The sequence below is a fragment of the Ptychodera flava genome, chromosome 9 (genome assembly GCF_041260155.1).
Source record: "Ptychodera flava strain L36383 chromosome 9, AS_Pfla_20210202, whole genome shotgun sequence".
Taxonomy (NCBI): domain Eukaryota; kingdom Metazoa; phylum Hemichordata; class Enteropneusta; family Ptychoderidae; genus Ptychodera; species Ptychodera flava.
The window spans coordinates 28,215,781-28,233,775 of record NC_091936.1 but is presented as its reverse complement, the minus strand read 5'-3'; the positions used below and the strand labels follow the sequence as shown (position 1 = coordinate 28,233,775).

Here is a 17,995-nt window from a genome sequence, read left to right as displayed (position 1 = left end):
GTTATAGCTGACTACGATGGCGCCCTTCACTCAATCGATTGCGATCGCATGGGACTGTGAATGAGACTTGTCTGTCAGTCTGCTCAAGGCAATTGCTGAATATACACGGTGAGTACATAACGATCCCGGGAAATAGCAGAGAGGATTCTGCGCATGTCCTTGTTCTTTTAAGTCATTTCACTCCCGTATGAATGCAAGAGTAATCTGGTTTATCCACATTTTGCGTTAGCATATCCTTCAGGGATTTTACTCATACCTTGTGCCAGCAGAGTGGACAAAACTAGTTCCTGTGACAATTGGCCTGGGCGAGGCAAGCCTCTGCATGTGATGTAAAGACTAGGTATTAAAGTAAACTTTTTTCTGTTCGATAGCAATACTGTTGATCGATCGAAAAATACATCAAATATACAAATATATTGGACAATGTATTTCAGACGCATCCATGTGAAAATCTAAACTTCTGTGAGAATGTGAATCGCGATAGAAATCCAGTACATTCAATTGAGTGAATATTGTGGGAATCTGCTTACTACAGGGGAAAAGCAAAATACGTATACGTGTGACGTTAGATTATTTGAAAATGTACAGACAAATCGGACAGTAATGACGATACCGTAATCAACGCAATCGAAAGCGGCACAAGTAACGAATATTTATTTTGAACCTTACAAGATACAGTGTACTGTACACGTTACATCAGGAAGAAGAGCAAGGTTTTAGTAAAAACACTCTTTCTGCTGATAATCTTGTCAATATTACTGTCATTTTTATCAATGAAATAAATTTAATTCCAGACAAATTGTTTTAACTATATGTGCAGACTATCATGCCATAATAGTGAGCAGCCAAAAAGAACGAAAATATGAACAAAGTTCTCACAATTTACTCCATTAATGCTATTTGGATGGGGTTTCATACTGATTCTCTCGACTTAGTTTACTGGTTTTCACAGAGGCGCGAGACTTAGGTCAGACCTATGTTTAAACTTTCATCAGCAAAACAAAATTTATACACTCGGTTAGTCATGGTCGAAGTTACCATCATCTGTAATTCCATCTTAATCAAAGTTTATGTTTATACATCCCTTCTAATTAAACATGGATCTCTAGGTTTTGCTCAAAAATGTTTGAAGTTTTAAAGTAAAATGGCGACCAAAAGTTTGCTAACAACAAACCAGCGTTCAACACAATACCTCAACAATTGGCCGGAAACTTTGTTATCCGCCTTTGTTTTCATGAATTGGGCTTTGAAACTGACGATTAAAAAAAATTCCGGAATAAATTAAGGTCTTTTTTTACTATTGAGACCATTTCGTCCAGTTTGAACTTGTTCAGCGGAAATCAGAGACAATGTTTTGAAGATATGGCTACCAGCTTGGCATAGTCAGCACAAAGCTATAGATTCTGAAGCAGAACCGTTTTCATTTTGAGTATTCCGTGCTATTCCGCCTTATGCAACGTTTCGGTTTATACATAACTTCTAATAAAATATGCATTTTCAAGCTTTTGCTCAAAACGTTTGAAGTTTTAAGTGTAATGGCGATCAAAAGCAAACGAGCTTTCAACACTATGGCTCAACAACTTTGCTATCCGCCATTGCTTTAATACAATTTGCCTTGAAACTGGAAAATATCCGGAATAAATTAAAAAGGCACTCCCACTTGGTAACATTTTTAAAACACATTTTTTAATGCCAACGGTCGATATTTGACGTGACGACTGCGCGCGGATCGCGAGATATCGATAAAAACATGTAATTTCCCGAGCGTATATTTCATATCCCGAAGTTTTACGATCGTTTCTGATTATGACCCGAAATCCCCCGAAGGTTTGTTGTTGTGCTGATTGACGATATTCTAGGGAGTCTCTATTAAGTTCGTACGACTGCGAAGACTTTATAATACAGCATTATGTCTTCACTTCAGGTAATTTTTTTTAACCTTCTCCTAGTTTTTGTTGTTTTCATTATTCTCAGTCAGTTCTATTACATTTTTAACAAATGCCACATAGATATCAGTTTTTACGTGTAAAATATTAGCCGCCTCTGATGACTACATTTTGTCGTCTGCCACACAGTTACGCGTGGTTCGATACAGAGCGGCCGCCGCGTGGTATGCGTGCATACTACGCAGCGGCCGCTATGTATCAACCGCACGTATCTGTGCTAGTTACCTATGCGGTTGATGGTGGAATCAGCAAACTTTGTTTTCTGTTTTTTCTCCGAGTCAGTAAGACTCGGCTTTCCCCCACGGGGCATGACCGATCACCGACGCGAGTGGTACTGTGGCGTACAGCAGCGTTAGCGTAGACTCGTACTCCATAGCTTAGTTGACAATGGCCCCAGTGCCGAACGTTCGATGTTCGGAAGCTGAATTTAGGTGGGCCACCGGAATTCAAACTTTTACTTTTTTGAGGACATGTTTTTATCGATATCTCGCGATATCGATATCTCGCAGTCGCCACGTCAAATATCGACCGTTGGCATTAAAAAAATGTGTTTTAAAAATGTTACCAAGTGGGAGTGCCATTTTAAATTTAGGGGTAGGTTAGTTTAGTTTTTTTACGTAGAACATACAACAAAAATGGCATCTCATTCAAACCGAAGGAAAACTAAGGAAGAGGCAGATATTGGGGCTGACATACGTAAGCACATCATATCAGATTATCGCACGAAGACATGTACGAATGAAATCCATTCGTCCACACCGAAACCTTTCCTGTGAAGAGACGGTAAAAAATCCTGTTCATGGCAAAAGCTGTAGGCTGTTTGTTCGTTTCACCATCGTTGCTATCTACGTTGTTGTTGTTGTTGTTGTTGTTGTTGTTGTTGTTGTTGTTGTTGTTGTTGTTGTTGTTGTTGTTGATTGTAAACATTGTTTTTCTGTGGTGTACACGATGTTTGTACGTTTACTTGTTTCTTTTCTTGTTTAATTCGTATAATTGTTTTATATTCCAAAACAAGGACTGGTTAATCCCGAGACACCTCCCCCCTCCCCCGGTTGAGTGATTTTTTTAAATGATATGGTGTTGAAGATCACGAAGAGTGTACACCTATGTCATGATCTGCATGCGTAAATTAATAGCGCGATCACTCAAATTACGATTATAAGTGTGTATTTCGCGGTGCCTCGTTCTGGGGATCTGGTGATTAATATTTAATAGTGTCTGTTTGGTATACGTACTTGCAGTTTTATCAACGCTACCATGTCGATGCGACTTGTGGTAATGTTGTTGCCCTTGGCAATGTTGACTGTATCAGCATCGAACTGCAATATCTGCAACAGTCCTGGGAACGTCGAATTAAAACTCGATAGCAATGCGGTTACATGCGGTGACCAGATGGAAGCTGCTCCCGGTCAGCCGATCGTGAAGATGCATTCCGCTGATAAGGTTTGTCGTATGTTGTTAAATTTGTGGTTAGCTGTAGCAGTTGGTATCGATGGTTCGCTCCACTGTACTGCGACTGTAAAAATCCCGACTTTTATTAATAATAATAATATTTATTGAAATTTTTGCAACCAACCTACAAAAAGTTGGTGATTGAATAGGTACATATTAAAATCGCGTCATACACAAACAAGCAGTTAAAATACAAAAATGCTTAAACTGTATACAAAACATTAAAAACACGTTCGTAAGAAGACAGGCAGCTAAAATACAGAATTGCAAGTACTATCATACAAATCAAGACCTCATTGGTAGTTGTATAGAGCATATGGTATAAAACTATTTTTAAAACGCTTAGTCCGGCATCTGGGAATACTGTATTGTTTTGAATGACGGGTCCTCCTTGTGGAGATTGGGTTGAGCAAATAATTCAACTTATCATTACCGTTACACGTTTTCCTAAAAAAAGTTTGACACAATGTATCCCTTCTCTGGTGTAAAGACATGATGTTATTTTGAATACAGTCTTGATATTGCTGGTTTGGAAAGATAATCTTAAATGCTCTTTTTTGAACGGATTCAAGGAGCTGAGATTGTTCATTTGTGAGTGCATTATGCCACAGAGGACAAGCGTATTCAACCACAGCGGGAGTAATTGACGTATAATACATCAATAACTGTTTGGTATTCAAACCCGATCTCTTAAGTAGAGTAAGAAAGTACAATCGTTTCGATGCTTTACTATAGATATAGTTGACATGGTCTGACCAGGAAAGAGTGTTGTTAATCATTACACCAAGGAGTTTGTGAACAGATATTCTTTCAACGACAGTATCATTTATACTGATAGGAGGAATATCATATTTGTCTTTCTTGAAGGTTACTATCATGTCTTTAGTTTTGTCTGGATTTAACTTCATGTTGTTTGCATTAGACCATTTATATGTGTAGTTCATTGCCCGTTGCATACATGTATTTGATCCAGTTGGCGTAATCTCTGATAAAGTAGTGTCATCCATGAACTTGTGTTCATGGATGACATTACAATAACATCGAGCGACCTGCAGATTGCAGTCGGCAATAAACACTTAGTTCCTGAGAAGAACGGAGGCAGCCGACCAGTCATTTGAGAATTGTATCAAGAAGTGCTTTAACAGCTTTCTCCCCCCCCCCCCCAAGAGGAAACCCTGTCAGAACAGTATACCGTAAAATTTTTTAGGGCATACTGTTCTGGCAGTGTTTCCTTTTAGAGAGAGAGAGAGAGAGAGAGAGAGAGAGAGAGAGAGAGAGAGAGAGAGAGAGAGAGAGCTAACCTTACTTGACCTTCCGGTACAATTTGGAAATATTCCGTTTCGGTTGTCTTGTTTTCCCGACTGCCAATTAGCAAAAGCACCTTTGCCAACTACGAAAGTTTCTGGTTGCCCGCTCCTCCCCACTATAGTAGTCCTCTCGTTGAAACAGGCTTTACCCCCTCCCAAGTGGTAAACCCCTCGAAAATCAACTGACCTTTTTTCTGGAAAATCATGACGTTACTTAAAGAGGCACTCCCACTTTGTAACATTTTTAAAACACATTTTTTTAATGCCAACGGTCGATATTTGACGTGACGACTGCGCGCGGATCGCGAGATATCGATAAAAACATGTCATTTCCCGAGCGTATATTTCATATCCCGAAGTGATACGATCGTTTCTGATTATGACCCGAAATCCCACGAAGGTTTGCTGTTGTGCTGATTGACGATATTCTAGGGAGTCTATAATAAGTTCGTACGACGCAATTTTACCTCCCACTGCGAAGACTTTATAATACAGCATTATGTCTTCACTTCAGGTAATTTTTTTAACCTTCTCCTAGTTTTTGTTGTTTTCATTATTCTCAGTCAGTTCTGTTATATTTTTAACCAATACCACATAATTATCAGTTTTTACGTGTAAAATATTAGCCGCCTCTGATGACTACATTTTGTCGTCTGCCACACAGTTACGCGTGGTTCGATATAGAGCGGCCGCCGCGTGGTATGCGTGCATACGCCGCTATGTATCAACCGCACGTATCTGGGCTAGTTACCTATGCGGTTGATGGTGGAATCACGGCAAACTTTGTTTTCTGTTTTTTCTCCGAGTCAGTAAGACTCGGCTTTCCCCCACGGGGCATGATCGATCACCGACGCGAGTGGTACTGTGGCGTACAGCAGTGTTAGCGTAGACTCGTACTCCATAGCTTAGTTGACAATGGCCCCAGTGCCGAACGTTCGATGTTCGGAAGCTGAATTCAGGTGGGCCACTGGAATTCAAAATTTTGGACATGTTTTTATCGATATCTCGTGATCCGCGCGCAGTTGCCACGTCAAATATCGACCGTTGGCATTAAAAAAATGTGTTTTAAAAATGTTACCAAGTGGGAGTGCCACTTTAATGTCTTTTTTGACTATTGAGACCATTTCGTCCAGTTTGAACTTGTTCAACGGAAATCAGAGTCAATGTTTTGAAGATATGCCTACCAGCTTGGCATAGTCAGCACCAAGCTATAGATTCTGAAGCAGAACCGTTTTCATTTTGAGTATCCAAGTGTAGAGGCTATACACGAAACCGAAAAAACGGGCAAAAGACAAGTGTCCCCATAATGCACAGTTAAAAACCCCTGACGTATCCCCCTTCCTCAAATTTTTTACTGCTTATCACAAACTATGATATCTATGGATTTCTTCTCTGAACTGAAACTACTAAACGAGATTACACCACCGACAAATTGGAGAAAATTAATGGCACTTTGATCACGTTGGGTGTGTGTTGCTGATTTTTTCCTCAGCAAACAATAGACAAGACTTAGCACAGATTGCAAGCAATATGATCAATGATATGATCATTAGATGTCATGTATTAAATATTCTTGTTTTAAAAAAGCCTTATCAGTGTCGCGTGTGCTTATTTCTATATCTTCGCCATCTCTGTATAATATTCCAAAGAAAAGAGTCGATATCTGGTAACTGCCCTCCCTAATTCCCGTCATTAATATGTTCTACAGATCACCAACACTGGAGGCTTGTCGCGATAGCAACTCAGAAGTTAAACGGGCTTCTAACGGGTTATATCATCAATTGTGTACAATCGTATAGAGTTAGATCAAACATAGTTTAAGGCGAAACTTGTTACAGAATAGACAGATGTACAATGTAGCGGATATATAAGTATTTGGGTGTGAATCAAGCATTTCATTCTTTGCTATCCGTTAATCATACAGGTGACCATGGCGACAACTTCGGATTTGTGGGCAATCATGAAAGAGAGAGGGCAGAAGTACGTAGACTTGGTGAATGCAGGAGACAAGAAAGGTCTGGCGCAGATGTATACCACTGATGCAAAAGTTTTAAACCCGGGACAAAAAACGCTGAATGGCAAAGAGGGTGAGTTAACTAAGCTTATAAAAGAACTAGACTCGATTTTCAAAGGGAATGTCATGTAATGTAAGGATAGATATGTATGGTTGACACCAATGAGAAACACTTTACTTGAAGAGCTACAATGGAGTAAAAAGCCAATCCCCTTACGATAAAATTAGACACACACATATACCCACCACATATATATAGATATATTTAATTGTATACACAAATCATACCGATGTTCAAATATAATTGTATACACAAATCATACCGATGTTCAATTGTTGTGTAGTGTCCTCAATTTCTCTTTGAGAAACAAAGACCGTAGGCTGTTTATGGAGACGTGATTCACATGCCAGCTTAAACCTTTGCAATGAAAAGTGGACACTTTCTATCGTTGGCCCATAGAAAGAAATCCTGTTTTCATTTTATTGGACGTTAATCTATCTCAAAACATGGTTGATTTCAGAGATTGCCAAGGCATTTGAAGACGATTTATTGGCAGATGACGAGAGTATGGAATTTACTCTTGAAGATGTGTTTGGGAAGAATGGAGACGAGTTTGTAACCTCTAGAGCATCCTTTAAGTTAGTGAGCAAAGATGGAGCGAAGACGATCACGGGCAAAAATGTCGTTGTGTGGAAATTCATGGATGGCGTGTATCTAGCACACGTCGACATTTCGAATATGGATGAATGATCTTTTAGCATACACCAGTTCCATTGTCCCTGTAACACACTTCGAGAGTGGTCGGCCAGAGTTCGTAGTTGTTAAAGCGCAACATCTTTCAATCACAGGCTGATGATTTTAGGAGAGAAAAACGATTCAAATTGAGGACAAATAGTCCATTGTTCTAGATGTTTAATAGCCTAAGGGCAGGAAACATTCAATCGATAACAATAATCACAAGAAAAGTATAACACTTCCTCAAACAAACTAAACTTGGACATTTATGTACATGTGTGTACAAAATAATAGTAAAAGAACGTGAATGACACAGTATATGAATGTACTCGTGAGAAGAGCAAAATCCTTTCGCAATTTGTCTCTAATAAAAAATACATTTTTCTCATTCAACTTGTTTGTTTGTGGTTACTCCCCATTTTAGCAGTAAACCCCAAATAAGGCGTTATGAAACAAACTGAAACAAATCCAGTCCAAGTATATTTATTTGAATTTCAAGAAAATTTGGCCAATTTTGGAAACTCTTGGCTCTCCGGCTGGCCTATTTTTGGTCGATGGTGCCCGAAAACGCCCCCACACGGCCGACTACTCGGCTCTACTTCCTTACTTCCCCTAGGTGAGGGCAGCATTTTCTGGAGCGAACACCTCATCTCGGTTTACACATCCCTAGGAGTAAAGGAATTGTTTTTATAATCTAAAGCTCAACAAGCATGGCCGCATGTACGAAAAATCAAACTCGTTTGATACTTTCTTTACAGACTGTCTTCATGGGTAACCAAAGCATTTCGACTGACAGTGAACTAATCTCCACAAAGTTTCGCTGACATTAAAAACAAGTTTAGGTATCGCAAAAAAAAGAAAATACTAAAAAAATCAAAACAACCAACAAACAAACAATTGTCTGCACTTGGATTTGACATGCGGTCACTCGGGGTCGTTGACCTGACAAGTTCACTGCAGTGTTAAACGGGGGAAAATACTTTGCCGATGCCCGACACTTTCGCAACTAAATATCTTCCAGAAAGCAGGTAACACTCTTAGTAGGTAGAATGCGCCTCTGGGATAGTTATTCCCGGCGGACAATTAAACTTTTTTAATTCTTTTCTGATCTACCATTTGAGGGGGTTCATTTTAAAGCTCTTGGTGGATAAAACATTTTCACCCAATTTGTTTTTCGAAAATCGAAAATTTTATTTTTCTCCATAGAGGTAACATAGACTTGGCGGCTATTTTGAATTTAAAATCCCATTGGTATTATTAGTATATCCTCCTCTCTTATGCTCCTTATAAACTTTGATTTTATAGTGTTACAGTGAGACCTCAAGTCTGGGAAAACCTCCTGGTTTCCAGCCCACACCCCCTCCCGCCGACGTAAGGCAATATCACCATAATATTCGGAATTTAAGGTAGCGGCTTTAGTCACATTTGTATCACAAATAGCAACCTTTGAAAGCTGAAAATAACTTGATATTGACGAAGAAAGTGCTAAAGAAATGTAGTGCTACCAGAGACCAACAGCCGCACTGCTTGCGTAGTTTAAGCCCAAATTGAAACATTTTCAAGTGGGAAAAAATCCCGGTCTCCTTCCATCGATATTGCGTTTGACAAAAGAGGCCAACTCCGCCGCCTTAGAGTTTTTCGTCTATGGATAGCTGAGGAGTTACCGCCAGAAAAGTGATGTCGTACCTATTAAAGAAGCTCCGTCGAGTACTGGGCCGTGAGAGGGCGTTCTTGGACACGTCCAACGAAAAGATCTCCGCTGGAGCGCACAAAGTGCCCGAATTAGCCAAAATGTGCCATTTTTTCTCTAAAAATTCAAATGAATAACCATGAATTACATATTTAGCTTATATTTAGTTAATTAATTTCGTCTTACCGCCGTCTAATAGATTCATATAGCCGTCTAATATATCAATTTTGGGATCAAAAGCCTCCACACGGAGGCAAACTGTAATCAAATCAAAACACTATGGGTGGTCATCGGCTCAATGTATTCCCCGAATTTATCGGAACTAAAAACAGTAAAGCACCGCATGCGTAAACCTTTTTTCGCCTGTGAAATTGACAGGTTGATGACCCTAAGTGACCCGGGGTCAATCTAAAGTCCCGATAATTGTTTGTTTTGTTGTTTTCTTTTTTCGGCTTGTCTAATATTTTCCAAATACCCTTGGAACCTTTGTGCAGGTTATTTCACTGTCAGAGGGAGTGCTTTGGTTACACACGAAGATAGTCTTAGCATACGATAGACGATATACAAAACATTTAAGGTGACCCTTGTTATAATTTATGCAGGCATTCGATTTGTATCAACATTTAAGTAAATGGGAATATGATTGTCTTGTCTGCTAACCTTTGAAATAATTCAAATTACGTGGGGTCCACCTTTCGCTGTGCCAAGCAATATACGTTTGGCACAGTCTAAGTTTAATGACCCGGGGTGACTCAAGGTAGTGTGGCCGTATTCGAGGGTAGCGTCCGTGATTCTTCGTTGAGTTCACAAAGTTTTCCAACGCTTTCAACTCTTCAAACTGAGTTATCAAAACTTTCATCTGTTCAAACTAAGTCACCAGCCAATCTCAAATCTCCTTAGTCAGAGAACACTAACCTGATGAGATTGATGGCCGTAAATTGCGGACGTTACTTGTCACATGTCAATTTATTAGTTTGACGACTGCAACTTTGTTGTCTTTGGAAGGAAAACAACAATCAACGGTCCGCCTGATCAAAAAGAAATGAAGATTTTTTACGATTAATTTTTAATGAGTTCATGGCATCCTGAGAGGGTGAGGGTTGGAGTTTGATGGCCGTAGACAGTGTTACGTCATGGAGTTTACAAGCTTACTATTGCCATGACGACCCTAAATTTAGTGATCTCCCAGTTGAGAAATATGCAAGCAACCATCCGTTACCAGAGGCAGGTAAACTTTAAGGTAGCATGCGCCTCAATGAAAGGCTTAAAATTTGGATCCAACTTTACGTCAGTAATATTTCAACCATACTCTTTTAAAATCAAGAATAAAAATTGGGAGTCACCGTGCAATTTATTTTACTGTAAATATTACAAATACCTACGTTATGCTTTATTTTCAATTCAAAGTACAGCTCTAGAGACAGGTAAATTTTGAGGTACCGTTGTATGCGCCTCAATGAAAGGCTTAGCCTTTCATTCAAGCTGTTCTCGAGCAATATTTCAACCATACTCTTTGAAAATCAAGGATATAATTTGGGGTCACCGTGCAAATTTTTGTGCTAGAGAAATTACAAATGGCCAAAGATTTGCCGATATTTTTACTTCAAAGTGTTGCTCCAGAGGCAAGTAAAGTTGAAGGTAGTTGGCGAATCGATAAAAGACGTCACACATTATTAGTTTGCCGAAATCAAACCTGTTGTGTTTTGCAGAAAAAAGTTACTATCAACCATCCGCATTGTACTACAAAAATAATTATTTCTATTACCGTTATATTTGTATTGAATTCATGGTTTACTCAGAGCTTTGTATTTGAGGGCAGCAGAACGTGTTACGTCATAGAGTTCAATCAGGTGACCCTTACTATATCGACCCCAATTTCAGTAATCGAACACCTGCAAAAAGTGCCAACATCCATCCGTTACATCCAGACGCGTGTAAATGGAGAACTTCAGCTGTTACTGTCGACCATGATAGTAGCACCGTTATAGTAAAATGCGAGTGAATAAGTAGTTAGCAGCATAGCTTTGGAAGGATTTAATACCCTAAAATTGAAACAAAATGACAAGTGATAATATAGAACGTCTTTTCTAAATAGAGAAATTCATGTGTGTGTTTTAGCGAACGTGAATGCTCCAATTTGAACATTCTAAGCCAAAGCGGAATACAGCATCTACGTGCGGCAAATCCCTAAACTAAGTTATGAAGAGCAGGGATAAATTGCAGTGGTCACGTGACCTCGGGCTTTCCATTCACTTACCGCTCCTCAATGTATTGCAAAATTGCTAAGATGCAAATCACATCAAAATCAATCTTAACGGCGGAAAATATATAGTTTTTTCAAGACTCTCTCCTGCCATTTAGCACCTTTCTAACTCATATCTTACGGATTTACCTCACTGTCACACCGGGTTATTTTTAATTTCAACAATTCAACGTCGTGGAGTCACACCTCAAAATTGTACAATCAGTTCAAGTCGTGGTGACGTACATATGACGGATAGATTTGAGCAGATGGCCAAGGGTATGTAGATTAATTAAGGAACAATCTCCTACAAGAATTTGGAGTCCGATAATACAAGCGGAGAAATTTATGCTGTGGTGTAGGCTGTACTATGTGGCCGTAGTTTGCTGTAGTAGAATCCGTATTACTTGGTTCAAATAAACAAAGTTTCCCATACGTTCAACTCTTCAAATTAGGCCACCATCCGATTTCAAAGTCTCCGATAATTTCTCTCTAAGTTCAAAAACCAGAAAGACTGAATTTCTGACCACTGTAAGTTTACCGATAGTTTTAATTCAAACTAGCCGCCAACTCTGTCTGAACTCTATGAAGAAAAATATATTATTTTTTTTTATTTTTCGAACACAAAAGACTTAGAAAGTTTTCATACACCAAGAGCTTTAAAATTAGAAGATTAGTTCACTGTAAGTCTGAATAACTTGGTTAGCCCCGAAGATAGTCCGTGAGGAAAGTAGTCCCCGAATTAAATATTTCCTATATGCAACCGTTGAACTTTACATTAAGATGTGAAAGATACGTCACGTGATTAAAACAGATTTTTTACTCCAAGGGATGTGTAAGCATCAGAAAATGCTGTCCCCTCAAGGAAGCAGAGTCGAGTACTCGGCCGTGTGAGGGCGTTTTGAGGCACCCCGACCCCCAAACGAACGGTCCGCTGGAGCGGTCAAAAGTTTCCAAAATCGGCCGAATTTTGCCGTTTTTTCCCTTGACATTCACATAATTGAACCCTTTTGAAGTTCAAGCTGTAACTCGAGCATGAAATTGACCTTTTCTCAACATAGAGCCGCCAAGCAGGTCAATTATGGGGTAAAAAACCTCCAGAGGCAGGTAAACTTTATGGTAGCATGCGTCTAGAAAGACTTCAACTTTTGCTCAAGCCTTTCTCAATAAATATATCAACCATACTCTTTCAAAATCAAGGGAAAAATGGATGTCACCGTGCAAAATTTTGTGCTAGAGAATTTACAAATTGCCCAAGATTTACCGATATTTGCTATTCAAACTACAGCTCCAGAGGCAGGTACACTTTAAGGTAGTATGGGCCTTAATCAAACGTTAACTTTAAGGTAGCATGCGTCTCAAAGAAAGACTTCAATTATTGCTCTTGATTTTATCAAGCAATATTTCAACCATACTCTTTGAAAGTCAAGAGTAAAAATTGAAGGTCACCATGCAAATTTTTGTGCTAGAGAAATTACGAATCGCCCAACATTTGCCGATATTTTCAATTCAAAGTGCAGTCCAAAAGCAGGTAAACTTTAAGGTATTATGCGCCTCAATGAAAGGCTTGGACCTTCAATTATTTCACTCGTTGGCATACGCGTAATCGTCAAGGTGTGACAGAAAACCCGCGCAGCGCAGTGGCACGGGGTAGAAATTGTAGGTCAGCAGCATAATTTCACTCAAATTCACATTACATTTTTGTTAAAAATTTAAAAGCATCCCTTCTTCTTCCCAGCGTTAGTTTGTGACACAACCTGGCTTGTGAGGTATCATAAGTACGGCAATTTATTCTTCTTTAAGATGAAATATTATAATATGCAATGTCCTTCATAGTTTTCCTGAAATATGGTCAAACTTTACCCCATACCCCAAAAGTTCAAATCGCAAATTACGGCTTATCTTAAAATCTACCATTTTTTGCTACACATAATACAAAAGGCAATTCTTGTGTGAAATCTGATGTATTTGTTACAAAAGTATGTCACAAGTATAAAGATGATACAATTTAGTAGCCATTTGGATCATTTTTGGAGGTGGACCCCATATATTGCGAATGTATGTGTTTCGGCAAATTTGCCCTGATACCTGGGTACCCTTCCAAATATGATCCAAAGGCTACAAAATCATATTATATTCCTGTTAAAAGTTAATTTCATATTTGTGACATACTTTTTAACAAAAACACAGATTTCATAGATTGCATACAAGCATTGCCTTTTGTATACAAAGTTAATAAATTGTAAAAAATGGTAGAGTTTCAGATTTGCAGTAATTTGCTGTGTAAACCTTAGGGTATGGGGTAAGCTTTGGTCCTATTTCATGAAACCTAAACAAGACATTATAAATTACAATATATCATTTTAAAAACTAGTAAATTACCTTTCTATTGATACCTAACAAGCCAGGTTATGTCAAAAATCAAGCTCAGCAGATGACTTATAAGAAGACAGATTTAACAAAAAAGCATGCGAGTTGGCAATACCGTGATTTTGCGAGACCCTTCAAAATATGACTGTTACAGCTATAGAGTCCCAATATATTTTCTGTTAAAAGTCTACTTCATATTTCTGACATTCCCCAGTACCAAATAAAAAAGATTTATATAAAGCATTGCCTTATTTGTTATGTCTAGCTTGAAAATTGGTAGAATTTGACGATAGCTACGAAAGTAATTTTCGATATAAACTTTGTGATATGGGGTAAGTTTTCGTCATATTCCATGAAAACTATATAAGAGATGGTATATAACAATATGTCATTTTAAAAAGTAGTAAATTACCTTTTCAATGGTACCTAATAAACATGGTTATATAATAAAATAAGCTCAGCAGATGACCTACAATGGGACAAAGTTAACAAAACGCATATGAGTCTGCACTGCTGTGATTTTGCAGTACTCCGCATAATATGCCTGTTACAGCCATAGAATCCCAATATTCTTTCTGTTAAAAGTCTATTTCATATTTCTTACATGTTCCTGTACCAAATAAAACAGATTTAATCGCAAAACGGCCAGATTTTATATGTCTAGGTAAAAATAAAATGGTAGAATTTGATTATAGCTATGACTGCAATTTTAAATGTAAACTTTTGAGTATGGGGTAAATTTTGGTCATATATCATGAAAACTATGCAAGATACTGCATGTTACAATATGTCATTTTAAAGATTAGTAAATTATCTTTTTATTGATACCTAACAAGTGAGGTTATATTCAAAAACAAACTCAGCAGATGACTTATAGGAAGACAGGTTTAACAAAAATGCATGCAAATCTGCAACACTGTCATTTTGCGGTACCCTTCAAAATATGACTATTGCAGCTGTAGAGTCCCGATATTTTTCTGTTAAAAGTCTATTTCATATTTCTTAGATGTCTCTGTACCAAATAAAACAGACTTAATAGCAAAAACGGCCAGATTTTTTGTGCCAATCTAGAAAATTTTGTAGAATTTGGTTTTAGCTTTGACTGCAATTTTCAATGTAAACTTTTGGGTATGGGGTAAGTGTTGGTCGTATATCATGAAAATTATACAAGATATTGCATGTTACAATATGTTATTTTAAAGATTAGTAAATTATCTTTTTATTGATACCTAACAAGTGAGGTTATATTCAAAAACAAACTCAGCAGATGACTTATAGGAAGACAGGTTTAACAAAATGCATGCAAATCTGCAACGCTGTGATTTTGCGGTACCCTTCAAAATATGACTGTTACGGCTGTAGAGGCCCAAAATTTTTTCTATTAAAAGTCTATTTCATATTTCTGACATGTTCCTGTATCAAATAAAACAGATTTCATACAAAGCATTGCATTTTTATTATGCCTAGCTAAACAATTGGTAGAATTTTAGATTTACTGTAATTTGCAATGTCATCTTTAAAGAGAAATAAATTCCCTTACTAATGATACCAAACAAGTGAGGTTATGTTAAAAAATAAGCTCAGCACATGACTTACAAGAAGACAGATTTGACGAAAATGCATTTGGTTGGAAAATCGTGATTTTGCGGTACCCTTCAAAACATGACCATAACAGCTATTGCGTCCCTATTTTTTTTTCTGTTCAAATTCCACTTCGTATTCAAGGGATCCCAAGGCTTCTGAAAAATACAGGTTTGTTATCCTGTGGGGGGGTGCACGTAGACCCCCTCTAGCCCACGGCCTAATAACAGTAGCCGAGCCCCATTCGACTGATTCAAGAAAAACATGATCAAATGTGATCTCAATCCAGCGTGTAATTACTGTTCAATATTCAGCAGATAATTAACTTAGATTAATTGACCTTTTATTGCGTGCACGGTCCGGACCGTGTTGCCTGTTAGATTTGGTAAGTTGGTATGCTTGTGACAGATCAGCCGCCATTTTAACGAGCGGCAATATCGCAAACATACTAATCAACCCGTAACCTCGTGCGGCATTCACTGATATGTTTTCAACAGGGGGGACCCCCTCAGGAGCAAGCGCAGCGCGATGACCACTGCGCTTTAAAGTAGCATCCTCAAAACGGTTTTTGCCACTTTTGTATAATTTCGCCTGCACTGAAATCCATTCATTTCAAAAACGACCAAAAGGCGCTTCATCAATACAATGAAAGCTTTCGATATATATATATATATATATATATATATATATATATATATACACACACACACACACACACACACACACACACACACACACACACAAATTACTTCAAGTACAAAGCAATGATATCTGTTACTTAAGTTTCATGCATCCTGTAATCATCGGACAGAAGAAAACTTCTTCTGTGTGATGATTGCAGGAGGCATTAAACTTATGTAATAGATATCAATACTTTGTACCTGAAGTAATTTTGTCCAATTATTTATAACACTTTGCTTTAGCATCGAGCATATAATTTCCCTCGAGGACATCTGTGTGTGTGTATATATATATATATATATATATATATATATATATATATATATATATATATATATATATATATATATATATATATATATATATATATATATATATATATATATATATATATATATATATATATATATATATATATATATATATATATATATATCAGTGATCGAAATAATCGGTGGCAATGGTGGCATTTGCCACCAAAAACTGTCAATCTGCCACCAAAATTTTTTTCTGGTGGTATTTTTCTGCCACTAAATTTTGGGTCATCATGTCATCGATCCTACAGCTTGAATGAAGGAACACTAGTCTGAAGGAACACGCGTTGTCTGACAGCGGAAAAACTCATTAGCCAAAAAAAAACCCAAACTAATTGCGACATTTTGGCATGAATGAAAACACAGCGTGAATCCAAACTTGTGATTGGCTAATCTCCATATCGATGACAGCAGCTTTTGTATACTGGACATGTTGTTGCCCTCTGTGATAGCCGCATATGCAGTCATACGACACAAGATAAAAGCATGTTGTGACATTTTGAAAACAAAGCCAAACTGCAGCCTGCATGAATTCAATAACAACAAGGCAGTATTGCTGAAGGCAATGAGTACTTGGGCCGTGATAGAGTAATTTTGAGGACAATATATACTACTATTCAAATATGGTCTTGAATTTCCTCCTGTCAATTAGGCATTTGATTAACTGGTTATTAAACGAAGCAATGGCATGACAACGGCAAAATATGTCTAGCAACTTTTGTGGAGTTTGAGGCAGGGGTTCTTTATTTATAGTGGAAATTGCTTAAACTCCTTAAATATTCAAATTACAGCAAATTTCTTTTGTTCTCGATGGTAGATGTCTGATATTTAGATGGGCATATTTAGATTTCTACCCTATAGTTATCCCTATATACCAAAAATCGGACATCCAGCTCTATTGGCTTGCTCAGAATTAGATATGTGCATAATAAATGAGGTACAATATGTGATGTCATAAGGTGTCCCATCATACCATACATGAAAGGTTTAGCACTTGTGGTTACTGAGTTATGGACAAATATGTATATTTGAGGTCAAAGGTCACCGAGGTCACGTGACATTTTGTCAAAAAAATTGTATTGCTAAGTTATTCCTATATACCAAAAATCAGACCTCCAGCTCTATTGGCTCGCTCAAAATTAGATATGCGCATAATTGATGAGGTACAAGATGTGGTGTCATAAGGTGTCTTATCATACCAAATATGAAGGATGTAGCACTTGTGGTTACTGAGTTGTGGACAAATATACATATTTGAGGTCAAAGGTCATTGAGGTCACGTCACATTTTGTCATAATAATTGTATTGCTAAGTTATTCCTATATACCAAAAATCAGACCTCTAGCTCTATTGGCTCGCTCAAAATAAGATATGCGCATAATTAATGGGGTACAATATGTGGCGTCATAAGGTGTCCTATCATACCAAATATGAAGGGTGTAGCACTTGTGGTTACTGAGTTGTGGACAAATATGTATATATTAGGTCAAAGGTCATTGAGGTCACCCGACGTTTTGTCAAACAAATTATATTGCTAAGTTATCCCTATATACCAAAAATCAGACCTCTAGCTCTATTGGCTCGCTCAAAATAAGATATGCGCATAATTAATGGGGTACAATATGTGGCGTCATAAGGTGTCCCATCATACCAAATATGAAA

At 37.8% G+C, this 17,995-nt stretch overlaps 1 protein-coding gene across 4 annotated transcripts in view; it reads left to right on the top strand.

Annotated features, from left to right (window-relative positions):
- Positions 1 to 17,995, top strand: part of LOC139140564 (protein D2-like) — a 178,444-nt gene continuing 160,449 nt past the window's right edge. The window contains exons 1-4 of one of the 4 annotated variants that reach the window (XM_070709904.1): positions 1 to 108; positions 3,188 to 3,389; positions 6,630 to 6,792; positions 7,241 to 7,848. In XM_070709904.1, coding sequence (XP_070566005.1) covers positions 3,204 to 3,389; positions 6,630 to 6,792; positions 7,241 to 7,470 — 579 coding nt within the window. In that variant the 5' untranslated portion in view covers positions 1 to 108; positions 3,188 to 3,203 and the 3' untranslated portion in view covers positions 7,471 to 7,848. Of the gene's footprint in view, positions 109 to 2,494; positions 2,643 to 3,187; positions 3,390 to 4,629; positions 5,220 to 6,629; positions 6,793 to 7,240; positions 7,849 to 17,995 lie in introns of those variants that run through there. The other 3 variants (XM_070709905.1, XM_070709907.1, XM_070709906.1) reach the window with 3 other exon arrangements.